Genomic DNA, 26,755 nt, shown 5'->3' on the forward strand with positions numbered 1-26,755 from the left:
CCGGCTGCTAATCAGTCCACCATGGCATCAGTTCGCTCTCTGGGCGTCCACGAACCCTCGGCCGTTTCCTACCTAGTCGCAGAGGGAATCATTCCCTCTGAACCCTCGGAAGATCATTATAACTGGACGCTTTGCGTCGACGAAAGCGGATTGACTGGCCCTGTGGACGATGAGTTAGTATGGACGAAACACTGTGTTGTATGGTCCCGCGCAGGGATGGTGAAGCGAGTGTTTCGAATGGATCCGGAGAAAGAAGAGATTCGACATGCTCTGTTCACTCGGTTTGCAACGGAAGATACGAAGCGCCCTAAAACCGCCCCTCCAAGTCGACCTGAAGCAACTACTGGCATACAGAAACAAAAGCGGACTGAAACCTTCTCAACATTGGATCTACATGGAGATGCACGAGTGGCAGTTGTAGCTCCCCAGCACTCCAACGAGGCGCTTCATAGGGCTTTGGTGGTAGTCCTCAAATCGCAAGCCCATATCTTCTTCGTGGCGGGCAATAGCCATACAATTCCCCTTCCATTTGAGGTTGAATCTGTCTTTGCTACGCCTCGCGGTCTTATTTTCCAAAGAAAGGTCCAGGATGAAAATGGTAGCAGCCAAAAGCCGACTGCGCCGCCGAATTCCTTCATGTCTGGTTCACTATTCGACCCCAGTGCCTCTCAGTCATTTTCTCTCAGCAAAAACAAGCGTCCATCGACGAAAGCTTCATCTACTCCAGGTCCTTCCTGGGTACCGAATACCAGCTCAAGCACCGAACTACCCCGAGTTTTCTCTCTCATTAACCCCCATTCCGAGATGGGTCTGGTTGTGACATCGCAAACTTCCCGCTGGCTTCAGAGCAGTGTCAATAGCACCAGAAGAAGGCCATCGGGATTAGAGGTGCTGGATCCCGTGGATGAGATTGTATATATCTCTCCAAAAGACGAGCTCTCGGGCACCAGCAGACCAAACAGTGGCCCTTTGATCCTAGTCGTTACCATCAACACAACTACAGGTATTTATACGATCTGGACTGCGCGCTACAAAGATGATGAATCAGGCGGCTCGATGAAAGATAAGACCAGGCGAGAAACTGGAGGTACCCGGTCAGTAAGACGAAGCTCGCATTTCGGGATGGCAACTGGCGCGACAACACCGGCTGCTCGCTCTGGAGCAACCCGAGAGAGCTTTGGACCTCGGACCGACAACTGGCCTTCCACTCAGTTATCTGAAGGAAAGACTGATGCTGAAGACGACTTGGCTTCGAGAGTAGCCCAAGACTTCGGAGATGTCGGTGTTCCCCTCAAAACATCAAGACGGGTCAGCTCACTGCTCGCCCGGACAGACCTTGCAACCAGCCAGGACCGTCTCACTTTTTCAGACTTGGCCACTGGCAGTCAGTCCAGCACTATGCCTCATGGTGCTGGATTTAGGCAGTCTATCGGGGGAGCAAGCGCTCGTGCAAGCTTTGGTTTCAACCCTCGAGGCTCTCTACCTCCAGGTACAGGGTCTGTTTATAGCACTGCGGGCAGCTTTCTGGATACCCCAGTGGACAAGCTACTTGAAGAGCTCAACAGCGACAGTCTGTCTTCCGGGTTCGAGAACATTGCCCTACGTGAATCGGCATCCGGACTCCCTGAAGAACTTATATTGACCAAGGTGGAAAGTTTCTCGTCCCAATTCTCGGGCAGCTTCCAAAAGGAGCCAGCATCCCGCCGGTTGAAGGTCTCTACATTGGCGTCTACCGAATTTGGAAGTGCCCACAAATGCAATACAGCTTCCCTGGCAGTATACATCGTGGACCAAGAGGCACAGAAATTAACTATTGTGAATCTGAGGGCCGACCGAGAGCCAACTCCTAAGAGCCGAAAGAAAAAGTCCAAGACCGCCGAGCAGCGTCCGTTACTCGTGCGTGCGGTAAGGATCCAAAATGTGTCAAATGTATTGGATGCTTGTAGAATCTCCGATGGGGATCTTTCGCGAATACTCTCGCTGAGTGAAACGGAAAGCGGACACCGCGAGTTATCATTGCAAACACTGTGGGGTAGTCCTGTCAAAGTTGAGGTTCCTGTGCCACTGCAGCTGTATGAACCGGATGGCATCTCTGCCAACAAACTCGAGAGTCGCCCGAGAGAAAGTGGTGTTAACCGGGTCATGGCAGATCCCGACCTCGTCTTCAACAAGTTTGATCATGGGTGCTCTCGAGGGAAGATCGACCTGGTGGACACCGATAAACAGCGTCACAGACTCCAGATTCGAATGGAGCCTCGCAACGAACTGGTGAAAAAAATACTCAAGATCTGCAAGTTTGCCTTGCGTGAGTCTGAGAAAGCGGGCGATGGAATCATGGTCGCATGGTGGGAGGTCATGAAATGGCTTCGGGGCAGGGAGGAAAACAACATTGAGTGGACTGCCATGACGGTCGTATTGTTGAGTCTAGCAGCCCCATTCGTCACCCCTCCACACATCCAGACTCCCAAACGAGTGCGTCGCAAGAAGGGTCTACTCAGATCGAGTAGTGGGGGACACCTAGATTTGGAAAGCTGGGAGACCATGCTGGACCTGGAGTCTGGCTCATCCGGTGTCGTAGCTCCGTGGATGATGGACAGTTCTTGGGGGTGGATTGTTGAACAAGACGCAATTGAGAGCCTCGCATCAGGAGATGCACCCAAAGGAACCAATGCAAGTCGATCTACATATCGCCAGAATTCGTACTTGATCCGGTGCATCGCCCTCAGCCGTGAATTCCTTCAAACTCCCCAAGGCCTTAGGGCTGCTGGCCGCGACGGCTACCTCCCTATCTCTGAAGCATTCTCAGAGAACACAAGATGTACTGCACTGTGCAGTGTGCTTGTGGCCTTGCATCTATTGCGTGAAGAACAGAAGCTCTCCACCTGCGATTCGGAGGAGTCGCAAAGACCTCTGGGGCTGCTTGCTCCCGTCATCGCACAATTAGGTGGCTGGCTAGGATGGGAATCCTGGAAATGGACCGAGGATGCCTATTATGGTACCGAAATGGCCAGTATGGAGCGCTGGCAGTTTGAGGATAATACCCATATCGCTCAACTGAAGGTTCCCGCCGAACCCTTCCCGCCTCCATCCATATTCGAATTTCTCATGGGTGCTGCTGCTCATCGGAGCCCTACGCCGTTTGTTTCTCTCCTCGATATTGTGAATGCATCCGAGCGAACTCCCAGGAAAGGGCGAATGTGGCGTGAATGTTTCAGTATCACACCAAGGACATGTGCATTGAATGGCTTCTTCGCCGAAGTCCACAGTGTATCAACACCCTTGGAAAAGATAAAGCTACTGCAACGTTGGGGGTTCACAAAGAGTGTCATTGATAGCTTCCCAGAAGGCGTCAGCACGCCGCTCTATGAAGCCGTTATGCAATGCCAGATCGAAGCCTCCACCTCTTGGAACGCAACGCTCCTGGAGATGATTGACAGAGAAGACCTTTACATGTCGATGAACCCGACTCAACCCAATTCATTGCCAGCGCCACAGCAGCCCAACCATAATGCCATCCGAGATTATCACTATATCAGCAGCTCGGCATTAGATATTGATGCCATCAACGCCTTTGAGGCCTCTGCAGAGGCTGATCGATACTCAGTCACCAGGCTAATATTCCGAGATGATAAGCGAGTTATGGAAGCATCTAAACTGCTGAATCAGTCCAAAGCACCGGTGGCAGAGTGCATAGCCGAACCTGGCTGGAGTGACTCGGACTTGTTAGAGGCGCAGAAAGAAATCGTGCAGCTCGTGACAGTTCGGACGTTGTCTACTCCAGCGGGTCGTGCGATGCTCACTTTTAGTGGCCGATTGCCTTTGCTGACTGAGAAACTGCCGATTCCTTCATTTTCCCTGCAGTGCGTCATGAAGCCGGACAATGTGACAGTCAGCGCGGATAAATCTGCGTTCTCGGAAGAAAAGGTCTGCTGGGCCTTCTTCCACAACGGAGTCTCAACCGGTCTGGCAATCTCCAAGGCTTCCAAGGGTATTGACACGTCGTGGATCTTGTTCAACAAGCCACAGGATCTTACCAACCGGCATGCCGGGTTTTTGTTGGCTCTGGGTCTGAATGGCCATCTCAAATCGTTAGCCAAGTGGGTTGCTTTTAAGTACCTAACTCCCAAGCATACCATGACATCAATTGGTCTCCTGCTCGGTCTCTCTGCATCATATATGGGCACAATGGATACTCTAATCACACGCTTGCTTTCGGTACACGTCACAAGAATGCTTCCACTTGGAGCAGCTGAGCTGAACTTGTCACCGTTGACTCAGACTGCTGGAATTCTGGGCATTGGTTTACTTTACTGTGGCTCCCAGCATCGTCGTATGAGCGAGGTCATGCTCTCTGAAATCGAGAACAGTGAGCAGGACGAGCAAGCTGCTGCCACCGGAGAGGAACTCCGCGACGAAGGATATCGTCTGGCTGCAGGCTTTGCCCTTGGTTTCATTAACCTTGGCAAAGGCGATGATTTACGGGGCATGCGCGATATGCACATTGTTGAACGGCTATTGTCAATCGCCGTCGGCACCAAGACCGTCGAAATCGCTCATGTCCTCGACCGTGCCACGGCCGGCGCGACCATTGCCCTCATGATCATCTTCATGAAGACCAACGACTCGGTACTAGCCAAGAAGATTGATATCCCCGATACCACTGTTCGCTTCGACTACGTGAGGCCAGATCTGTTCCTGTTGCGAACACTAGCACGACACTTGATCATGTGGGACAGTATCAAGCCCACTGCTGAATGGATCAGTCAGAGTCTGCCCGAAGTCTACCGAGGACGATCACGACTCACGGATGTGCGCCGGCTGCGCAGCGAAGATATGCCATTCTTCAACATCATTGCAGGCCTCTGCTTTGCCGTCGGTCTCCGCCATGCTGGATCAGGACAAGCACAAGCACGAGATCTTTTGTTGTTTTATCTAGATCAGCTCATCCGCATCTCACGCCTACCTGTGCGAAGCTACGATGCTAGACTCGCTCGCAATTCAGTTCGGAACTGTCAAGATGTGGTGGCTCTGTCTGCAGCGGCAGTCATGGCTGGCACGGGTGATCTAGCTCTGTTCCGGCGTCTGCGCTCGCTCCACGGTCGAATCGATGCCGATACGCCATATGGCAGTCACATGGCGGCACACATGGCTATCGGAGTACTCTTCCTCGGCGGAGGCAGCTACACACTTGGCACATCCAACCGGGCTGTGACCGCGCTCATCTGCGCATTCTACCCGATCTTCCCAACAACTGTCCTTGATAACAAGTGCCACCTCCAAGCCTTCCGCCATCTCTGGGTTCTTGCCGCTGAACCACGTTGCCTCGTCCCTCGTGACCTTGATACCCGCCGCCCAATCTCCATCCCCATTACCATAACATCTCATGACGAGACCACCCGCACCGTCAGCGCCCCCTGTCTACTGCCAGACCCCAACCACATTGCCCGTATCGAGATTCGCGGACCAGATCACTGGCCGCTCGTTCTAGATTTCAGTCAGAACGATGCCCTACGCGAGAAATTCCTCCGCGGCGACCCATCCGTCTACCTTCGCCGCAAGGCAACCTACAGTCCAAGTTCCTCAACCTCCATCTTCGCCTCCACCTTGACCGGCCTCAGTGAAGCCCAGGACATCCTCCCAACAACCGCCGGTCCTCTCTCAAACCCAGCTAAGGGCCTCCCACCTTCGGCATGGCCAAATTGCACGGCTCTACTCACCGGCAAGCCATCTGCAGCGATGACTCCATCTCAAAACCCCTGGGACTGGGTCTTCCACCTCCCCTCTCTACAAGATCTCGACATCCGCGAGCGCTCCCTCGTCCTCCCATCTTCCTTCCCGATGCGCTCCACACGTATCACCACCGATCTTGTCTCTGTACCGCCTTGGCTGCGTACCTCAGCCGTAGATGCGAGACTTGCTTTGTCGCACACCGTGCGCAACATCGTGCAATCCGCACGCGGCCGCGGCGCTGATCCGGATCAAATTCGTGATCGGATTTGGCAGCTTCGTCTGTTATTTGATTGGCTGGATCGTACTCAGCCTGGCGATGAACGCGACCATCTTTCGAGCAGAGGGTTGCTATCTCCGGCGCAGGGTCAGCCGTCTGGGCTGTGGTTGCGGAGAGACTTTGTTGAAGAAGCTAGGTGGCAGGTTTGGGGTGTGCAAGTTGGAGATCTTGAAGGAAAGACAAAGATATAATTGTATTCGCATTAGGAAGAGAGATCAATTCCCCAATACTTTGTCTATTTTTCCATTTCTTATTTTTCTTCTTCTCCAATATAAATTCCCCGGAAGTCCACCTGGGCATCTCCGCAGAGGGGCAACTGATAAGACAATCCACAGCTTCCATCCCGTCATCTCTCTCTCTATTTGACTTCTCTTGAAATCATCTCAATCCTAGTCGCATTCCAGTTTCAGTCTCATTCCCAATCCCAATTGCAGTCGCAATTGCAATTCCAATCAAACCAAACTATGACCAATCCTCCTCAAAAGCAATCCCCCCCAAAGCGGAGTGAGTCTCCAACTCCAATCCCCCAAAGACACAGAACAACCAAGATCCGAGATCCAAGATTCAAGAATCCAAAGCTAACAATCTCAACAGTATGGGCATCTTTAATAACAAACATGTCCTACCTCCCAGGCCTTCTAACCCTGCACCACTCCCTCAACCACCCCTCCCCAGACCCAAGGATTACAAACCAATCCGCAACCCAAGGAACAAAATACCCATTTGTAGCCTTCTACACCTCAACCTTCCCAGCCGAAGGCCTGAAAATCCTCCAAAGCCGCAACATCTCATCCCAATGGGTCCCATCAGTGACGCCCGCCAGCACCCGCAGCTACGCCAAAGACCCACGCTTCGCCGAAACATGGAACAAGCTAGTCGTCTTCTCGCTGGAGCAGTATGAGCGCGTAGTCCTCCTCGACGGCGATATCCTCGTCCGCCGGAACATGGACTCGCTGATGGAACTACCGCTCGACGACGAAACCGATGCCGAAGGTAGTCGGGTGTTCGCGGCTGCCCATGCTTGCGCTTGTAATCCTATGAAGAAGGCACATTATCCTGCTAATTGGTATGTAACACATATCTCTCGATATGAGAGATCAATACCTCCTTTGCATACGCGGTACTAACATTGAGCAGGATCCCCTCGAACTGCGCTTACACAAAACAACACTCCACTCCCGCCGACGCGCAAAGCATCGCGCCACCTCCAGGCTCCGGTGTCGGGATGCTGAACAGCGGGGTGTTAGTCGTCCGGCCTTCAGCGCGGGTGTACAGCGAGATCACTACTGCGTTGCAGGAGACGGCGCGGATTGAGCGGTATGACTTCCCTGATCAGGAGTTACTGTCTGATTTCTTTGCTGGACGGTGGGTTGCGTTGCCTTATGTTTATAATGCGCTCAAGACGTTGCGGATCGAGGGTGTGCATGATTCTATCTGGAGGGATAGCGAGGTTCGGGCTGTGCATTATATCTTTGCTAAGAAGCCTTGGCATGAGGAGGTTGTAGAAGGGGGTGATTTGTCTGGATTGGATGAGACGGGGGTTTGGTGGTGGAGGGCTAATTGGGAGAGGATGATGGCTGAGAGGGGGGTTGGTGTTTTGGATGAGTTTTCTGGGTCTGAGTGATATTTTGTAAATTTACTGTAGATTTTGATAGATTTGTAGATGAATTGCGGCTACGAGTAAATACTCTGTACAGTTTCGATGTTCAAGTTCATATTGATAGTGAGTGGTATTGATATTGATATCGATATCGATGTCAATCTGAACAGCTCCTATGCCAGATGCAATACATGCAGGTCGATCTAAGTATATCCATGCAAGGGTGCAGTCTGCATCAACGTCATCAAGCGTCAAGCATCAAGCATAACGCATTCTCATCTGTTCAATTCCAATTAACCATCATACCCAACAGCCTGGAGCTCTTTCCGCACCGCATCCTCGGTCTGGATCTTCTTCATCTGCGTATCTTCCAACTTCTCACCACCAGCAAGACGCATCTTAAGCTCGTCAATAGCGCGGATCTTCTTCAGCAGGCCACGGATCTTCTTGTCCTGGGCAGAGGGATCCTCAACGGGCGCGGGAGCAGCGACAGGGACAGGCGCAGGAGCAGGCGCAGCGGCAGGAGCAGGGGCGGACTTGGCCGCACCGTTTCCATTCGTGGGGCCAGAATTCTTGCCGCGGTTACGGTTGCGGTCTGGGCTGGGTCCAGTCGGGGCGTTGGCAGGGGGAGCATCAGTTCCATCTTCCTTGGCCTTCTTAGCCGCCTCACGCTTCTTCTTGTTCTTCGCGGCGGACTTGGACAGGTTCTCGGCAGGCAGGGCGACGCCACCGCCGGGCGCGGCTCCAGGAGGCAGGTACTCCTCCGAGGGCTCAGCACCAGGGATCTCACGACGGCGGGGCTTGCCAAAAGTGTTCATGCTGGCGCCGGGCACGCCGTCGCGGACAAAGGCGGCACCGCCTTCGTCTTCACGCTTGAATGCGAGCGGGGTCAGCTGGCCGCGGGCACCGGGGGGACGGTAGGCACCCGCCGGCTTGACGGGGGCCTTGCGCGTACCCATGTAGGCAGTAGCGGAGGGGTGGGGCACAGGCACCTTAGTGAGCGGCTCGCCGAGCGGGTGCTGCTCGATGCTCTGCGGGCGCCAGGTGACATCGTAGAGCTCGGTCATCTCCTCGTTGTAGGTGAGACCGCCGCTAACGTGCCAAATGCGCACTCCGTTGTCGACGCGCAGACGCGGGCTGGTCGTCGCAGTCAGGATGTACTGTCCGTCGGGCGACCAGGCGCACACGCTGGCGTTGGAGGCCTCGACGGTGGTGATCTTGTGGTAGTTCTTGTCCATATCGTAGAGGTCCATCTGTCCGGCCAGGTTACCGAAACCGGCAACCAGCACGAAGCGGCCATGGGGCGAGAACTGGATAGTATTGCGCGGCGCGAGGGGGAAGTTGTGCTTGGGCACACCGCGGAAGTTGAAGATAGTCGTCTTAGCGGGCATATAGCCGTACACAACACCGAATTCCTTCGAGTTGGGACTCCAGCTAACATCGTGAATGGGACCTTCCTTATCTGTTGATTGTCAGTTGAGTTCAACAAGTGGTAAACCGGGGGGAAACATACCGAGATCAATGCGCGAGTCGAATGCACCGCTGGCGCTCAGCAAGTACAGGGTCGTCTCGCCGTAGTAACTCTTGCCGGTGCGATCCACCTCAGTCTGCGCAAGCACGATCAAAGTGGTTCCAGAAGCGTTCCACTTCAGCTGTACCTTATCACCCTTAAAGAAACTCTTCTGGGACACGGGCGCAGTGAACTGGGGCACGATAAACACCTTAACCTGGGCAGGCTGGCCCTTGCGCTCAGGAATGAACACGGCAATGGACTGGGTCTGGCCAGGCGACAACGCAAAGTCCGCCACTCCCTCCACGCGCAACTTGTTCCAAACAGTGGAGAGGTTGTCGCTCTGGTAGAACTGAACCTCGTTGGTCACGGTACGGGCGCACAGCCGCTCATCGGCAGTGTACTGCAAGTTCCAGCCGGTCTGCGACTTCTGGACGAAACTTCCCACAACCGAGTGATCGTCACCGTCCTCAATGGCACGCCACACCTTCAAGTTCTTAACGGCGTCTCCGTTCTCGTCCTTGGATGTGCGCTGCCAGGTGATCACGTAAGTGCCGAGTGGCGAAAATCCAAGCTCGAACACGTTATCGGCGGGGATGGTCCCAACGACTTGGCCTACGGAAGGATCGATAATGGTGACCCTGTGTTGGAGACGAATGTTAGATTTTGGATATGAAGGTGGGGGTTGACCAACTCACTTCTCGGGTGATGCCCATGCGAAGTACCGGCCACACGGCGAGTAGCCGCTACAGCGGAGGTTGCCCTCTGGTCTGGAAAACGAGTTAGCGAAATTTCTTGTTTGTTATCTGGCTCAATTCTTACTTCGCGAACCCAGAAAGGGGCTCATAGACAGGGGCAGCATCCATGATGCTAATGCCCTTGAGCGTGCGGACTGTGCGACTATCAGCAACCATTCATCTACTCGCGTAGACTAATGCGACCTTAAAGTCGAGAACAAAGACGGGGAAAGGAAATCACGTACAAGCAAGTTGCGTAGGAACAGCCATCTTGATTTCGACTCGCGGGTCTAGAATGAATCGACCAAAAGAAGAGAAATCGAATGCTTTTCGAGAACACAAGGTAAAATGGATTCTTCTAGGAAGAAACACGGATCACAAAGCGAACCTATAAGACCAAAATAACCTCGCAACGAACAACGAACAACGGTCCCGGTGTAATAACGGGGAGTCGAACAAAGGTGAAGCGAAATGGGCTTTTCGGGGGTATTTCTCGGATGGGGATTTCGTGGGGTCTCTGGGCAAGTGAAAACAGCAAGTCGGCGGAATAGAAGACTGCTAGACAAGTCAATGCCAGCAAAAGAGGTCGGGCGAAGAAAGGTAGTTGGGGTGGTTGAAGAGTGAAAGGAAGAAAATTCGGGTTTGGCGATGTGGCTCAGGCGGCATGCCGTCATCTGCGGTATACGCGTTGTGCCGGGAATCCTAACTGTATATATTGTACGCTTCGATTTGAATTGGAGCTTGAATATAACTATATAGTAGCTTGGTGATATATTATTCTATATGTCTAGATACCTATATACCTAGAATCATCCCTAGGTGTCTGGATTTACGTGGAAAAGACAGGTGGCAATGATCTTGGAGGGGAAAGACCCAATCAATTACTGACGACATTTGGATATTTGGAAGATATCATGTCTCAGTACACGGGTTTCTGTTGATAATTACATTCATAGTCTTTATTACTTGGAAACAAACCACAAAAAAAAGAAGAAGCAATCCATTCGAGGCATCAAGCCACTAAAAAAAACGCCTTCGTAACCTCTTGAATCTACCAAAGCATGAACCAGACTCTAGTCCTGAGTTGGTGAGCCAAATCCACTGTTGCTGTGACCTGGCGTGGAGACCAATCGTGGGGTTCTAGCAGTAGTATCAACAACATCCGAGTCAAACGTCATACCATCAACCATGCGAGCATCTTCATTCATAGGCTCGGGGGTCATCGATCCAGCTGGTGACGGCGACATCATGGAGCTCTCTCCGGCATGATGTTGTTGTTGCTGAAGATATGAAGCCAATGGGTTCGAGCGGTTGACATTCGAGCTGCCCATAGAAGTAGGTCGTGCTCCGATACCTCCAGAGGAGATGCGGTTCATTCCAGGAGGACGAGAAATCGGTCCGCTGTAAGTACTGTTGGCGCCCTCGCCAAAACCAACCAGACTAGCATTACCCTCATCACTGGCGTTACCGACACTAGAGGTGCCGTCGTCCTCATGATCCTCGCTCATTTTGTCGACGTCGTATGTGTCGCTACTGCTCGCCCAGGTGGTGCGTCCAGCAATGCTGCCCGTCGCGCTGGCGCTGCCAACTGTGCTGCGCTCCTTGAGTGCTTGACTCTCAAAGTATCCTGAAGCATACGGCGGAAGAACTTGGCCGGATGTCTGGCCGCCGGCGCGAGCTGTGGCAACGCGCTCAAGGCCAGCTAGGCGGGAGATTCGATCTGCGCGCTCGGCCTCCAGGGTTGTAGTGGAGGATGTGGATGACTGGTGCGCATGGTGGCTGTGGGGGAATGGTTGGCCCTGGTGGCCGTCTTTGATGGCTGTTGTCGAGAGAGCAGATAGCGACGTAGTGCCGGAGTTGGGGGTACCTCTGATTTCCCCGTCAATTAGCCAAGTCAGTTCACTCTCCACGTTACGGATAGACACAGGAGAGACGGAGTTATAGAGAGCTCTTACGGTCCCATATCCGATGGAGTGACGGGGTCCGATGGGGGAGGAGGCAAATTGATCAGCGTTGGAGTAGTCATAATGCGCAGATACGAAGGTGAATTAATTCTCTGAAAATAAAGCAGAGTCGGTAATTCAGAGATGTCAACAGAGATGGAGAGTTGAGAAAGAGAGAAGGAGAGATGGTGGACTGAACTTGAGAACTAAATAATTAATTCCACCCCACGTCATACCTCGGTGTCTACAGAAGACTTTAGTGGTCATTGAGACATTTACTACGGGCCACCATATTATATGTGCTAGTTTATCGATTTACTCCACTAAAGGAGCCTCTATTTTCTCAATAGAAACTGAATTATCCGATTGACTTGCTTCAATATTATATTATATAGGCATATTTTACCGATATATTTGATCTCTCTTATGCAAACCTAGAGCTTCGTTGTCACCTGGGCATGATGGACACTAATTACCACCATACACTCTTCGTTCATCTTTCCCTATACAAAGTGTAAAAGGCCATTGTTCAGAATTTACCAGAATTCAATACTGGCAAACACTACGCCAAATTCATGCATTCGTTCATTCATGTATACAATCGCCTATAATAAAATGTGGAAGAGAAAACAGCCCGCTGCTCCCCCTAATCCCTTATCCCTAATCAACCTTCCGATTCTCATAATGCCCCCGCAGATCATCCACCTCTTTCTGAAGTCTGGTGAGATCAGCCAGGATATCAAGGGCATTGGATGGTTGTGGAGCCGGTGTCCGGTTCTCCTTCAACCCCATCACATCACTACTACGGGCAATGGAGTCTCGAGTGCGCCGAGGCGGAGGGGGCGGGGGTGGTCCAGAAGAGCCACCCGGTACACTCCCATAAGATGATGCTCGCCGCCCAGCCTTCAGTGATGATGGTCTGGAGTTAGTTGGGGGAGACAGGTTCAGAGAGATATCTCCCAACGGGACAGTCGCCTGGAAATCCCCCGATGATGGCGGAGGCATGCTGATTCTCTTGTTTTGCAGCGCCCGACTGGAAGGTCCCGGACTGGGAGGCAGAGAACTATCATTGCTCTCCGAATCGTAAGAAATATTTAATCTGCTACTAGTTTTGGACTGTGTAGACTTGGATCTCCGCATCTGACTGTGTCGCCGACTGAGAGGTGGCGTCGGAGGACGCTTATTCTGAGATTGGCTGCGCTGGAGCGAGTCCGTCGACCCTGTCGCTCCTGGGACTGAGAAGTAGTCCGCAGCTGATGATAGAGATACAGAGCTGGGATGCGAGGCGCCGGGCGTTATATTCCCAGATGAGCCATGAATTGACAGGCGGTTAGTAGACCGGGACCGGGCGGTCTGGGAGGATTCTGCGGTGGCTGTAGAGCCAATTCTGCGGCCGTGATGACTTCTAGGCGGAGGCGGCGGCTTCTTGTCTTTGGCTCGACCAGAAGGGCTGCTTGCGTCAAGCTCTAGAGACGACCGTGCTGCAGGACGTCCTGCATAAGAGCTCTCTGCACCTGTTGCAGACCGCATGTTGTGGTCGGGTGATATTGGGGATCCATCTGTTGATGGAGCTGGGTGTGGAGCTGACCCAAAAGATTCTCGTGGTCGATCATCCTCGTGAGGAGCTGAGCTCTTGTATCGATTGATTTCGTCCTCACTATCGGTCGCAGACACAACCAGATTGAATGGGTTTGTCTCTTCGTCTGAGGAGCTCGAGTCATCTACCTCGCGTTCGAGCGAGATCGACGACTTGGCGGGGTAAACGTTCGGGGGTATAGGTGGAGTGGATAAAGGCTTGGAGGGCAAAACAGAGGCAAAAGTGCCCGAGTTGGTAGGCAATGGATCTGCGGGATTGCCTGTATATCCGGATTCATCAGCGCCATGTTGGGGATGATTTCCCCGTGTTGCCGGGGAAGGCTCAAGGGGGGGAAAGAGGGAAAACAGTACTCACCCGGATTTCTAGGGCGAAAGGGATTTGATCTAGACATTGCGAGAATAAATATGTTAGAATAGAGAGAAAAGGAAGAGAAAAATTGAGGGGTCCCCGCCGAGTTTCTGATCCATGAGGTTTCTTAGTTACCTACGCGCCGCTTTCCGAGATCGACTCCGGTTCCCCCGAGAGGCTTGGATGAAAATGCATTAACGTACGGAGTACGGAGTACTCCGTACAAATGGTTCTTATACTAGGATTATTAGGACGATTAGGATTATTAGGATAATAAATAGTTCAGTCAAATTGGAATATTGAAACGAATGCGTCCCAGCTCCCTATTGTACATGGGAAAAGGGTACAGGTATGGTACAGAAGCATATAAAAAATAAAAAAAACGCTCTCCAGAGAATACAAGCCAAGCCCCCCAATATGCCTCACCCATTGCTGTGAAATAATAATAAAAGATCCTCCCATATTCAAGTGCCCCCATCACCGCTCGTTATAGACATGCCATGTCTCTTCACCCTCGAAAAACTTATGTGCCAGACAATTGCCACTTTCCGTGGGCTGGCTAAATGCAATTTGAGCCTTTGTTATTTCCATCCCGTAAATAAAGTTGATGACCACACAGTCAAGGAGATCCAACGCGATTCCCTTTCGTCGTGAGGACCCGGAGGTCCAGATGCGAGAGACTCCGACAATGGCCGGGCGGACTTCATCTCGCGTCGAGACGGAGGATCCGTTGTGTGCGTCGCCATTTGGTTCCTTCACCACCGGTCGCGATTCCCAGATGCGCTCGGTCAGACAGAGCCCAACACAGCGACTGTCCTTCATATGCAGGAAGACCCGGTACCGATCTACTTTCTCGGTCGGACCATCCTGCAAATGTTTGGGCGGTTCCGTTTGGCTCCAGAGGGTCTCGTCGTCGATTTCCGGTGATGAGAGCTCTTTATTGACAACCTCGAGGACCTTCTTCGCTTGGCTTTTCGCACTGGGGGACGCCTTGCGGTCCACAATTACCACATATCCCTCGTCGAATCGAGTCGCTTCGTAAACCCAGCGTGAGGCGTTGGCACGCATAAATGCCTTGCCCAGGTCAATCCCAGTCGCATTCATCTCGTGGAACTTTTTATGAAGTGCCGCATCCTCCGTATTGGAAGGAATATATTCCATACCACAGGTAGCACAGGTCTTTCGTGTATCATTTCCGAGGTCGATCTGCATCTGGCGCATGACGGGTTGTTTTTGACCTTTTTGCTTGGGTGGGTCCACGGATGCGCGTACGCTATTGGAGTTAACCTCTGTCAAGGGCGATCCGGTCGTAACTTCCTTGTGCTTGCGCTTGAGAAAGGCAAATGTGGGCTTGCGGGTGTTCGCTGGCGGTGGGGTTAACCGTGGAGGTGGCGACGACGGTGGTGTGGTGAGATCGTCAATATCATCGAGCGTGCCTTCCGATAACAAGGAGTTGCGACGCGACGGGCTTGACAGCACCGCAGCTGAAGACTCGCGGATGGCATATTGCAGGTTGGCCTCAGCTTCATCGGACTCATCCACGCGTCTTTTCTTTGCGACGCGCTCATCGTCATAGACGCGCCATGTTGGTCGTCCGTAAGTTTTCATCAGGCCTCTGAAGTGGGGATGTTAGGTCACCCCTTGTAAATTGGAAGAAAAAAACAGACATACCTCTTAAATGAATTGGTAACTGTCCACGGCATGACCCTGACTGTTTTCCAAAATTTGCTCAGGGCAGATGCCTTCTCAAGGTGGGATGAGGAAGTTGAAGAAAGTCGAGCTTGACACGCGTGGAACGCTAGTCTGTTTTAGGTCATATTGTTTCGGCGAACCATGGAATGGTCTGACTAATCACTTACCTTCGGAGCTGAGCTTCCCAAGGGCTTTTGATCGACGATGTTTTGGTGTTTTGGTGCTTTTCTTTTGGATTTTAAAAGGAAGTTTCAAGTCCAAGTAGGAAATGGAACATGAAATAGAAATAAATGATCACCGGTTTTCTGGTGGAGAGCTGGGTTTTTGTAAAAAAAAAAATCAATAATAAAAAAAAAGGAGAGTCTCGCCACCAGCCGGGATTAATACCGGACCAAGGAGAAATGAGGAAGAGAAACAGAGTCAAGAGAAAGAGTGAAGATGTGAAGATGTGCAAATGTGCAGATAAACGGCGTTTAACAAATAACAATCACACCAGCCTTGTCAAATTCCTGTGGTTGGTATGTCGGGCACTTCTTTTTCATTTTTTTCCCCTCGCCCCTTTCTTGATTGATTCACAATAATATAATCATGTACTCCGTACGAAGTACACAATTGGCAGTTGGCAGTTGGGAGACAGGCTCCAATCTCTAAATTCAACCAATGAAAATATCTTGTTCCACTGGTCAAAGTCTACCTCATCGGGAGATTAAAGATGACGCTCTCCTGAGCCCCCCTTGGCCCTGTGATTGCCAAGGTGTAAGGCTTCCATGACCAGTAAGGTCTTCTGCGTATTGCATTGTGCAAGGAAGCGCGTTGGAATTGTGATGATCCTCATTGACCGCTCTAATGCTTTAGGCTTCACAACTCTCAGCGCCTACAAGCTACAGGTTACAGGTTACAGGTTACATTGTTTTCATTTCAGGAAATATACACCGGGGCGCTTGGTGCCAACCCAACACGAACTATTCCGGTGCTGATTGGGTCAAGACCCGATAGAGATCTTCGATCTTGTCAAGTGATTGGTTTGATGTGAGCCAGGTTACGAGGACACCTATCGACATATGGGAGGCCTAGTCCCCCAGATTTCACACAGACTCGGTGGCAACGGATCGTTTAGCATGTCATCGTGCAAAGCATCGTGCAAAGATGAGCATTTAGTGCTGGAGCCTACATGACACACATTCATTCCGGTCGCTACCGGACCGCGGGGATCCATCTTCACAGCCGAGAGTGCCGTCACAAGCTACAATTATGAGCAAAAATGTCTTAGAGCGAATGATTGCCAGAAGAGCTGCTCCTTGTTCAGGGCCCTCAGACTTGCTGCCCTGGTGATAAAGCTTCCTTGTCCCACCTTTGCCATTCTGATCCATTCTGATCCATTCATGGTATTGATATCCGTGCTGAGCCTTCTCATCCACTGGATAGGAGCCTCTCTGTGTACGGAGTACGCTGCCCCCTAAGAGGCAATGTTGGACATGAACCAGTCAGATCTGTTTGTTATGAGTCACCACCCCGATTTTATGCAGAGAATGTTACACATCCTCATCATCTGGTATAACCAAACCCTCCAGTGGTATTCATTGTGTTCCAGGAAGTACTGTGCCAAACTTGCCAATTTGCCAGGGTCTAGTCCAGAGGTACGGAGTAAATAGTCTCAAACAGCATAGGCTGATATATTCTTGTGAGACGCTATTGTTGAAAGCTGGGACGTTGGACCTATCATTGTACAAAAGAGAAGCCTTGATGTGGCTTTCGGCATATTGTGGCTGGTTCAAACGCTACATCCTAGTTATAAACACCTGGGCATGTCCCTTGTACTCCGTAAACGGCACAACTGGGGGGTTATAGTCCCCGGGTGTCGATCTCTCTGCTAACAAGGGGCACTAAGCACTAACCGTTGGAGCTAACATTAAAAGGGAATTTCCAAGACAATTGAAGACTCTGAGTAGAAACTATATCCTAAGTTCATAGTATATGAAGTCACGGACACGCTATTGGTTATGTTATTTACTATAGTACTTGGCTATTCTGTCATTTAAATATATATAAACTCTCAAGAATACAAGCACACTCCAATTTATAAAGAAAAAGAAAAGAAAACATCCTAAACCCTGCAGAGTCAAGATTCTATCTAATTCTACCATTCTACCAGCTGACTCCGAGTCTCCGTTTCCTGGGGGCCGCTTTTTTCTCCCCGAGAAAGTTCCCTCAAAAACTCTTCAACTCAACAACATTTTACCAATATACTACCAACCACAATGTCCGATCAAGAACAAGCTGCTGGAAAGAGAAAGCGTGCGAGTAAGTATCTAATTCGCTTTTCATGTCTCCCCCTTGCTTTATATCAATCTCATCACTATTCGGGTTGATTTTTTTTTTCCCTCTCCGCAACTACACTCGAATCACAATCCAACATCAACCTTCCAGAATCAATTTTGATTTGGCCTGTGTGACATGTCGCTGGGCACCAATCCCCTCGGATCACATCCCAGCCACATCTGTCACAATTTTCCTTTTCCCTTTACCCCTCCCCGCGCCTAAATCGCAATTCTCATCGTCTTGAACTTCAATATGTCTAACATCTCACCTCCAGGGACCCAGTCATGCCCTCCTCCCGAGCTCCCCCAGCTGGTCGCCGAACAGCATGTGCCAATTCCATCCCATGATAAGGACACCCAACGCTTGATTGTGGTTCTCTCCAATGCCAGTCTGGAAACCTATAAGGCTGTCTCCAGCGGACGCTCCGGGACCAAGGATGAGAAGTTTTCTCTATTGAACAGCGACGAGCACATTGGTATCATGCGCAAAATGAACCGCGATATCAGTGAAGCCCGACCAGATATTACCCACCAGGTACGATTCAACATCGCCAGTGGCAATATAAAGGTCAAAAAAGAATACCCACTAACTTTCCGTAGTGTTTGCTCACTCTCCTCGATTCCCCCGTGAACAAGGCCGGTCGGCTCCAAATTTTCATTCACACCGCCAAGGGTGTCTTGATCGAAGTCAATCCTTCCGTCCGCATTCCGAGAACATTCAAGCGGTTCGCCGGTCTGATGGTCCAGTTGCTCCACCGACTCTCCATCCGTTCGACCAACTCGCAGGAAAAGCTCCTTAAGGTTATTAAGAACCCGATCACCGACCACTTGCCCCCCAACTGCCGCAAGGTGACCATGAGTTTCGAGGCGCCCGTGGTCCGCACCAAGGACTATCTCGAGTCGCTGAACCCCAACGAGAGTGTTGCTATTTTCGTCGGTGCCATGGCCAAGGGTCACGATGACTTTGCCGACTCCTTCAAGGACGAAACTATCAGTATCAGCAACTACAGTCTTAGTGCCAGTGTTGCCTGCAGCAAGTTCTGCCACGCTGCCGAAGAGGTCTGGGATATCCTCTGAGAAACCCGATTAAAAAAAAAAAAGAAAGAAATCGCGCCCAGAGAGCGCGCGTCCTTGTCGTCTATACTGACGGCACATTTGCCACACTTTTTTTTTTATGGGGATTGATTTGCAGAACGAAGGTATGCATAGCTCTGCATATGTCTGTCCTTGGAGTATTTCGGCTGTTATTTAAGCCCAGTTCTCTCTACCTTTCTATATCTCTCGATTTTGTTCTAGGGAATCTGGGAATACTGGATACTGGGACAGCTACCAAGCATCGGGATTCATCCCAAGTGGTTTAGAGAGCTGGTTCTTTTTTCCCCATACGTTACGGGTCGGATGGCATTTGGTTCCTTTTCGCCAGTCCTTGATCCATTCTTGCTTCCATCCGGCTTCAACCTTGCTGTGATGTGTAGACCAGAAAAAGAAAAAGTGAACAGCACATAGATCAGGGTCCATTAGTTTGGGATTCCTGAGTACACATATCTTCAACTTCTGTGTTCAATAAAAATATGGCTTTTTTATTTTTTTTTTACTTCTTTCTTCTCTCCAATGGTTTTTTTTTTCTCTAGTCTACTAATAATCTCCAAGTAGTCCTAATCCTTGACGTGGCATGCAATTAGCCTCGCCTCACTTTGAACGTGCGAATCGGATTCAAAGAGTGGCGATATGAAATGCACTTCTGCCCATCGTATATTTGGTTATATTTGGTTACATTTGGCTATATTATAGATATATTGTAGTTTTCAAGTAATTATTCTATAGAAATCATATTATTACCTTGATACTTCAAAAATCACCCATAAAAAAGTACCGTCTCAAAATTCTCAACGTACCACGTCCTGTTGTATGACTCAACCCCGTAGCGGTCAGCACATCTACCCAAGTCCACCTGGCAGGACTTTTCTTCTCCCCTCCACTCGAAAGTCTACCATTTGCTCACAGAAAAGGAACAAGTAAGCAAAAAACCCACTTAACGTCGATAGGCTCCTGCACCTCGCTCAGGGCATCCAGAGCAGACGCCCCATCCGCCAACAGGAATCCACATTGGCTCCCCGCGATGACCTGGCAGGGACCCATCTGCACCCCTCCAGCCATAGAGCGTTTCACTCTGCACGAAGTTGGGCCCCTAGATATCCCAAAGCAGCCAGGAACAGGAACGGCCTCTGCTCTGACTACGGTGCTGTTGGAAGTACTCCGTACAGACTGACTTTCTTTCTATTCTCACCAAGTACAAAGTACGGAGGATGGGTTTGGGCCTTGAACACGCCTCGCTCTTGGACTGTTTCAACTGTCCCGTGCAGATCGGGTACTCTGAGCATTGACTTGATCGGTTGGCCAATCGTCTCTGAACCCCACTTGCCTGACTCCATACAAAAATCACACGTCCTCAAGTGTCCACCAACGTACTATCGGGGACATGCGGTGTTCTGGATGACCCCTTTTTTTACCAGCTTGGGCAGGATTTTGGAAGCTGCTAGTTTATTCCGTCTCTGTTTTTGGATTAGAGTCACGCAGCATTTATTCTAACTGGCTCTTGGGGAACTGTTCATGTGGCCTCGTTTCCTGGCGTCATAGATCTGGTTATAGACTTGGATTCCCTCACCGTATATATCTTTACCGGTTCCATTTAATCTCTCTCTCTTCCTTTCCATCCACCTTCGTTTTTCATATCCCCATTCTTTCTACTCTGTGTACGTGCCGGTAATCCAGGCACGTCGACTTCAAACCTTCGCAATGCCTGTTTCGCATATCACCCTGACCGTCTCTCACCTCCCAACCTCCACCTCTTTCTTCTTATCATGTTTACAGCCATTGGGATACCAATTCATTGGCAGGCATGACGACTATATAGGGTTCGGTCAGAAGCAGGGGGAACCTGCTGATTTCTGGATGACCGAGACTAAGCCTGGGTGAGTGATCTTTAGAAAGAAACACCCAAATACACTCAATCGTTCAACCAAAGCTAACCCGAACCCAAGATCTCCTCCTGGTGCAGTCCATGTCGCCTTTCCAGCCCCGTCGAAAGACGCAGTCGGCTCGTTCTTCATAAGCGCCCTAAAAGCGGGCGCGAAGATCCACGGCGAACCCAAGATGCGAGATTCGCAATCGGGGTACTTCAGTGCAGCCGTCATCGACTTCGACGGCAACAGCATTGAAGCTGTGTACCGGCCCAGCAATGCCTCGCTTATATCAGAGGCTAGCGGTCCGACGATGGCTCTTCTGGAGGGTTCCAGCCGCTCTGTGGTCTCAAAGGCAAGCAGCAAAGCTAGCACGATCAAGACAGAGAGCATCGCACCCCCCAGGTCTGAGGCCATGTCCGAAACCAGATCCGTGGCAAGGTCTGAGGCAAGGTCTGAGGCAAGGTCTGAAGCCAGATCTGAAGCCAGATCTGAAGCAAGATCTGAAGCAAGGTCCGAAGCTCGATCTGAGGCCCGATCAGAGGCCAAGTCTCGTGCCATTTCCAAGGCACCTACAACCTATGAGCGGTCTGCACCAACAGTCGTCTCTCGCCAATTCCAAGCCCCACCCCCGCCGTCATACACCATGCAAGCTCCCGCACCGCCACAAAGCGACGACGGCAGCAAAGCAGCGAAGACTATCGTGGGCACGCTCCTTGGCGCCGCGGCAGGTGCCGCCATCGCCTACGCAATGGTCAAAGGCGACTCCCAGTCAACGATCCAGGAACCCGAACAGCCAATGCAGTTCGCAAGCAGCTTCCCCCAACTCAAAGCCGCGGCGCAATCCTTCTTCGGCAACGACGACCAACAATCCCAATACCGCGCCATCGAAGCACCCCCACCACCTCGCAGCGCCTACACCACCGCCTCAAACCCACGCTCAACCCTAACGCGCAGCGTAACCTCCAAGAACCCCCGCGCCAGCACAATCTACGACGGCACCGAGTACATGCACGACAACCCCCGGCGCGCCTCAGAAGGCAGCATCTACAGCATCCCAGAAGACATCCCGCTCCGGGCAATCGAGTACCCACCGGCCAGCAACGCCTCCCAGCAACGCTACGCCTGCGCGCCCTCAACCTTCATCAGCAGCTTCCACGAAGAGAAGACCCGCGGGCCAAGCAGCGTGCACAGCTCGTCAACGATCAAAGCGTCGCAGAGCACACACCGACGTAACAGCCACGACGACCACGACGGGTACGAGTCGACTGTCTCGCAGCGCTCGCACAAGAGCCAGCAAAGCACGCACTCGTACCGCGCCGCCTCGGTGCGCTCTTCCTCGCACGTCGGCAAGGACAACGGTAGCGTTGCATCGTCTTCCCGCTCGGCGCGCAATATCCCCCTCCCCGCTGGCTCAAGCGCTACATACTACTCCAGTTCGAGTATCCACAGCAAGGACGGTGGGAACTCGTATCTGTCTGCAAGGAATGTCCCGCTTCCCGAGAGCGTGGCGGATCTGGATGTTGACTCAGTGGTCTCGCCGGATGACTCCATTAGTCAGGTTGGATCGCATACGCATCGTCATCGGTCGCATCGGTCGAAGAGTTCTAGGGCTGATGACCACGGGGATGGGGCGAGTCAGGCTTCCAAGGCCAGTCAGAGAACTGTTAAGGCTGGAGAAGGGTCGAGGGCTGGGAGTCGACGGGGGAGTCAGGTTGTTTGATGATGGTGGTGATGTTCTTTTGCATCTTATTTCATTTCTCTTGGTGCTGGACTTACCTGGACTCGCTTTGAGTCTGGGCTTGTGGTTCAGTCCGGGGATATTTCGATACGACAGAGTTGATTTGATGAGTTTTTACTCTTAATCTTTTTGATTTGCATTTACACAGATAGATATACATACATACATACATATATGGAGTTGGGAGTCGGGCAAGTGGAATGCATTATTCAAGTGAATCAGTGTTTGAAGTTATACAGAGTAGTTGATATACCGATGATCAATCCAACAGTACGGAGTACACGATTTACAAACTACAGTCTACTAGTATCAAAAGTTCTTCAACACACAGACGGGCCTGCCTAGATTGTGTTATTTAAGATAGGAAAAAAAAAGATAGAAGCCCCTAAACGCAAGACACATAGTAGGTGATCTCGAACTACTCTCTGAACCTCCCAAAGCATTACCCGAGTCCAAAGCACCGCTTAGTATAAGCAAAGAAGCAAAAGAACTGGAGAAATCTTGGCAAAGTCCATAATTCAATCCTAGACGCATGAAGCGTGTGAAAAAGAGCAGAAATGGATGCCATGAATGCATGAGAATTTGTCATAAGGATCGTTGGATATGAAAAGTCCCAGAAACTCAGCCCAACAAGACAAGGTCAAACCCGGCGCAAATGCAGTTTTTAGGCACGGAAGCAGGAAGCAAACGCGCGCAAGAACAGGTGCATTTGAAATCAACACACAAGAGTTTGGGGGTGAAAAAAAACTGAAAAAGTTTCTACGACCATAGGTACGCCAGGCTTTCGCGGATTCTGAATCTAGAGCAGGGGGCAAAGAAAGCGGAAAGATGCAGAGCGACGTTTGAGATGACACCGATGAAAAGTGGTCGAGCGAGATAGGGGCCGCAAGGAGGGTTATTGGGGGAGAGAGATAGAGAGAAGAACATAAGAAGCGAAGGAATCAGATTTGTCGTTTCACTCAAATAGCGTACTTGCGCGTCCACTCGCGGGCTGTCGCCTCGTACCGGGGTCGGTCGGTCTTGTAGACGTGCGCGATTTCGGGCACAAGAGGATCGTCCGGGTTGGGGTCTGTGAGCATCGAGCAAATGGAAAGCAACACTATGGGTTGTTAGAGATTTTGCGTAGTAGAGAACGAAAGGAAGTATCTTGCTCACCTTTAGAGATAGTGAGAGCAGGGCTCCATTGATCTCTCAAGATGTCCAGACAGATGCTGCCGTTGGAGTTGATGTTGGGGTGATAGATGCGAGTGGTGAAGTTGACCTTGGGAGGCTTGAAGGGGTAATCGGTAGGGAAGTGGATGGCAAGGAAGAAGACACCGCCAGAGTATGGGGAGTCACCCTATATGATCTATTAGTATCTTGAACCTGGTGATGAATCTGTGGACCTCGCAGAGGGCCAGATGGCCCCCCCGAAGTCCTCCAGAGCAGAGACGAGAACAACTTACAGGACCCATGATGGTCGCTTGCCAGTGGAACTGTAAGAAAAAGACAAGTCAGTCATCCATGATCCCCTCATTGATATCAACCTGATTCAACACCGGGGCGGTTGTGCCCCGCCACACGGCGCCAACCAAGAAAGCGAGTATTCATACCAGATCATCTCCAACGGGGCCAGCGGAGCAGGAAGAGGGTGGATCCCTAGAGGAGAGTTAGACTCATGAAGGGCAGATGATGGCATCAGGATAGGCTTACCGGCCGAGGTCAGTGAGTTCCTTGTTAATACGCTTGAGAGCCATGACGAGCAAAGAGAAAAGTGTAAAAAACTAAAGAGAAACTGGGTAATGGATGATCAGTTGTTGATTCTCAAGTCGAAGAGAAAGTAGGTCGACTTACGATTACGTCTTTGTGTGGAAAAGAAGAGGGAAAGAAGATAATTGGGAGTCTCAAGAGGGGGGAAAAGTGCCCCCAGGTGGGCGGAATCGATTCTGTCGGTATTGTACGGCCCAATACAGGAATACCGGGCGCCACACTGAGATGACACATCATGATTCAGCATTGAAGTTACATGACCTATGGTGTATGTTTATTTGAGGGATTGAAGAATGAGGTAGAAGCGGACAGAATATCAGTCATGTATAAATAAATGTCTTGATAAATCAAATTTGATTGTTTCATGAAAGAAGGCAAATCCCCTCGATAGGGCTGAATCATCGAATCTGGCGGGGTTAGGCAAAGGCATATACACACGACAGCATTTGCAGATATTTCAAATGTTCAGTTTAGTGAATGAGAGGGCAGTGCCTAATCAAGTAGAGCCTATAATAATACATCATCTCCATTAATCCGTATATAATATTTCAATGGTCAGATTTGATATTCAAATCTCCTTCAACTTCAATATACCTCTGTATTGAAAGCCCGTATTACACCACATGATACTAATACACTGCCCCTCGATGATGTCACGTGCGGGTGAGGCGCCCGCAATTTCCCGCTTGTCCTAAAGAGGAAGGAAGTATGCTTTTGATAGCGTGACCATATACTACTCAAGGCTACTATTGAGGTCCTTACTGGCTACTATTATAAGTACATCTCTATCTCTTTAAGACATTCAATTGGGATATATTCTATATACAAGTGTTTTCTCTCTATTTTTACACGAAGGCCTGCTTGCCCGTAATGGCACGGCCCAGGATCAAAGCTATCGGTAACATGCATCAGTCTCAGCCCAACACATTTAGGCAGGAATGACTTACCGTGGATATCACTTTGACCCTCGTAGGTCTGCACCACAAACAGGTTGGCCACATGGCGGGCAATGTGATACTCGTCACTGGCGGCATTGCCACCAAAGATTTCTTGCAGACTATTACCAACGTTAGTAAAGCAAATCAAACAAACCCCCAAGACGGAGAAACCTACGTTCTGGAATTAGCCAGAGCACGGTCACAGTTCTGACGCTTGATCATCGAGATCATCTCAGGTGTAGCCTTGCCAGCATCCTTAAGACGAGCCACCTGAACCGCAGCCAGAGTTCCGTAAGCAGCATCAGTAGCCGCGTTAGCCAACTTCATCTGAATAAGCTGGTACTTGGCAAGCGGGTTGCCCTTGAATTGCTTGCGTTCCAGACTGTACTCGCGCGCACGGGCAAGACAATCCTCCAGGGCACCCATAGCACCAAAGGCAATTCCCAAGCGGGCACTGTTCAAGCACGTAAACGGACCCTTGAGACCCTCGACGTCGGGCAGCATATTCTCCGCTGGTACGGGACAATTATCCATGTGGATCATACCAGTGATGGAAGCACGCAGGGCACTCTTATTCTTGATAGCGGGGGTCTCGTACGACCCAGGGGTCGCACGCTCACGCTCCACGATAAACCCACGGATCTTTCCATCGAGCTTAGCCCATACGAGCGCGATATCGGCGATGGGAGAGTTCGTGATCCACGTCTTGCTGCCGGAGAGCAGGTACATGCCCTTCTGGGTGGGATGCTCGCGAGCCACGGTCTCCATGGAGCCAGGGTCAGAGCCATGGTTGGGCTCTGTTAAACCGAAGCAGCCGGAAATTTTGCCCTTAGCGAGATTAGGAAGGAAGCGCTGCTTTTGCTCTTCCGTACCGAACTCGTAGATACCGGTCATAGCTAGCGAGCTCTGAACTGACATGCCTGATCGGTATCCCGAGTCCACGCGCTCGACTTCCTTGGTGATGAGGCCCGATGCCACGGTACTGACACCGGCGCATCCGTATCCTTCAATTGAAGCGCCGAGGAGACCCAGTTCACCCATCTCTTCTAAGATTCGACGGTCATAATCCTCGTTGCGATAGGCCTCTGCAAGGGATCACTGACGTCAGTTTACCATTTCAAAACAATAGCAAAGCAAATAGATTGAACATACCCAAAATGCGGGGCGCAAGCTTATCCTGGCAGTATTGGCGTGCTGTATCCTGGATTGCGAGTTCCTCCTCCGTATACAGCTCCGCTGCGGCGAGGGGATCTTCCCAGTTGAAGACGGCCGAGGAGGCGTACCGGCGGCCTGCCACAGAGGTAGGACCAGCCTGAATTGAGCGCACAGCTGCGCGAAGAAGTGATCGGTTCATCATGGCTAAGATAAAGAAGAGACACAATTGTACAGAGTGGAGAGGACAAAAGAGGTGACAATTATTGCGGGGGAGCTCAATCAAATATGCACTAAATGACGGAGACCTCGGCAGTTTCGCAGGTTTGAGGTAAATGAAATCACCGAGTACAATATATCAGGAATGATAGAATTACCAGATCAACAGTAACTCGGTCTTTGCATTTATGCAGCTCAATATGATCAGAGCAATATGATTCGACAAAATCCCCGAGCAATGGCT

General features: G+C 50.9%; 11 protein-coding genes across 11 annotated transcripts; 4 read left to right on the top strand and 7 right to left on the bottom strand.

The window, feature by feature from the left end:
* Window positions 1–21: 21 nt before the first annotated feature.
* On the top strand, window positions 22–6,198 carry PEX2_019480 (anaphase promoting complex subunit 1; the record flags this gene model as incomplete). Its single annotated transcript, XM_016739223.1, has 1 exon — window positions 22–6,198. One exon carries the CDS (start codon window positions 22–24, stop codon window positions 6,196–6,198), a length of 6,177 nt encoding a protein of 2,058 aa, XP_016599162.1.
* A 273-nt stretch (window positions 6,199–6,471) lies between these two features.
* On the top strand, window positions 6,472–7,631 carry PEX2_019490 (Glycosyl transferase, family 8; the record flags this gene model as incomplete). The annotated part of the gene is made up of 3 exons (XM_016739224.1): window positions 6,472–6,511; window positions 6,602–7,073; window positions 7,145–7,631. 3 exons carry the CDS (start codon window positions 6,472–6,474, stop codon window positions 7,629–7,631), a joined length of 999 nt encoding a protein of 332 aa, XP_016599163.1.
* A 269-nt stretch (window positions 7,632–7,900) lies between these two features.
* PEX2_019500 (translation initiation factor 2A) lies at window positions 7,901–10,124 on the bottom strand (the record flags this gene model as incomplete). The annotated part of the gene is made up of 5 exons (XM_016739225.1): window positions 7,901–9,069; window positions 9,121–9,758; window positions 9,816–9,887; window positions 9,940–10,009; window positions 10,100–10,124. The coding sequence occupies 5 exons, from the start codon at window positions 10,122–10,124 to the stop codon at window positions 7,901–7,903; spliced, it is 1,974 nt and encodes a 657-aa protein (XP_016599164.1).
* An 803-nt stretch (window positions 10,125–10,927) lies between these two features.
* Window positions 10,928–11,880, bottom strand: PEX2_019510 (uncharacterized protein; the record flags this gene model as incomplete). Its single annotated transcript, XM_016739226.1, has 2 exons — window positions 10,928–11,723; window positions 11,810–11,880. The coding sequence occupies 2 exons, from the start codon at window positions 11,878–11,880 to the stop codon at window positions 10,928–10,930; spliced, it is 867 nt and encodes a 288-aa protein (XP_016599165.1).
* A 577-nt stretch (window positions 11,881–12,457) lies between these two features.
* Window positions 12,458–13,785, bottom strand: PEX2_019520 (uncharacterized protein; the record flags this gene model as incomplete). Its single annotated transcript, XM_016739227.1, has 2 exons — window positions 12,458–13,653; window positions 13,749–13,785. The coding sequence occupies 2 exons, from the start codon at window positions 13,783–13,785 to the stop codon at window positions 12,458–12,460; spliced, it is 1,233 nt and encodes a 410-aa protein (XP_016599166.1).
* Window positions 13,786–14,219: 434 nt separating this feature from the next.
* PEX2_019530 (ESCO family N-acetyltransferase) lies at window positions 14,220–15,350 on the bottom strand (the record flags this gene model as incomplete). The annotated part of the gene is made up of 1 exon (XM_016739228.1): window positions 14,220–15,350. One exon carries the CDS (start codon window positions 15,348–15,350, stop codon window positions 14,220–14,222), a length of 1,131 nt encoding a protein of 376 aa, XP_016599167.1.
* A 2,342-nt stretch (window positions 15,351–17,692) lies between these two features.
* PEX2_019540 (18S rRNA pseudouridine methyltransferase) lies at window positions 17,693–18,829 on the top strand (the record flags this gene model as incomplete). Its single annotated transcript, XM_016739229.1, has 3 exons — window positions 17,693–17,735; window positions 18,028–18,287; window positions 18,353–18,829. 3 exons carry the CDS (start codon window positions 17,693–17,695, stop codon window positions 18,827–18,829), a joined length of 780 nt encoding a protein of 259 aa, XP_016599168.1.
* Window positions 18,830–19,600: 771 nt separating this feature from the next.
* PEX2_019550 (uncharacterized protein) lies at window positions 19,601–19,909 on the bottom strand (the record flags this gene model as incomplete). The annotated part of the gene is made up of 2 exons (XM_016739230.1): window positions 19,601–19,703; window positions 19,755–19,909. 2 exons carry the CDS (start codon window positions 19,907–19,909, stop codon window positions 19,601–19,603), a joined length of 258 nt encoding a protein of 85 aa, XP_016599169.1.
* Window positions 19,910–20,548: 639 nt separating this feature from the next.
* Window positions 20,549–22,435, top strand: PEX2_019560 (VOC family protein; the record flags this gene model as incomplete). The annotated part of the gene is made up of 2 exons (XM_016739231.1): window positions 20,549–20,724; window positions 20,794–22,435. The coding sequence occupies 2 exons, from the start codon at window positions 20,549–20,551 to the stop codon at window positions 22,433–22,435; spliced, it is 1,818 nt and encodes a 605-aa protein (XP_016599170.1).
* A 977-nt stretch (window positions 22,436–23,412) lies between these two features.
* Window positions 23,413–24,189, bottom strand: PEX2_019570 (putative ubiquitin conjugating enzyme (UbcD); the record flags this gene model as incomplete). The annotated part of the gene is made up of 5 exons (XM_016739232.1): window positions 23,413–23,552; window positions 23,609–23,792; window positions 23,899–23,928; window positions 24,046–24,091; window positions 24,146–24,189. The coding sequence occupies 5 exons, from the start codon at window positions 24,187–24,189 to the stop codon at window positions 23,413–23,415; spliced, it is 444 nt and encodes a 147-aa protein (XP_016599171.1).
* An 858-nt stretch (window positions 24,190–25,047) lies between these two features.
* Window positions 25,048–26,497, bottom strand: PEX2_019580 (acyl-CoA dehydrogenase; the record flags this gene model as incomplete). The annotated part of the gene is made up of 4 exons (XM_016739233.1): window positions 25,048–25,094; window positions 25,150–25,259; window positions 25,316–26,225; window positions 26,293–26,497. 4 exons carry the CDS (start codon window positions 26,495–26,497, stop codon window positions 25,048–25,050), a joined length of 1,272 nt encoding a protein of 423 aa, XP_016599172.1.
* Window positions 26,498–26,755: the final 258 nt, after the last annotated feature.

This window comes from Penicillium expansum (assembly GCF_000769745.1).
Source record: "Penicillium expansum strain MD-8 chromosome Unknown contig52, whole genome shotgun sequence".
Taxonomy (NCBI): Eukaryota; Fungi; Ascomycota; class Eurotiomycetes; order Eurotiales; family Aspergillaceae; genus Penicillium; species Penicillium expansum.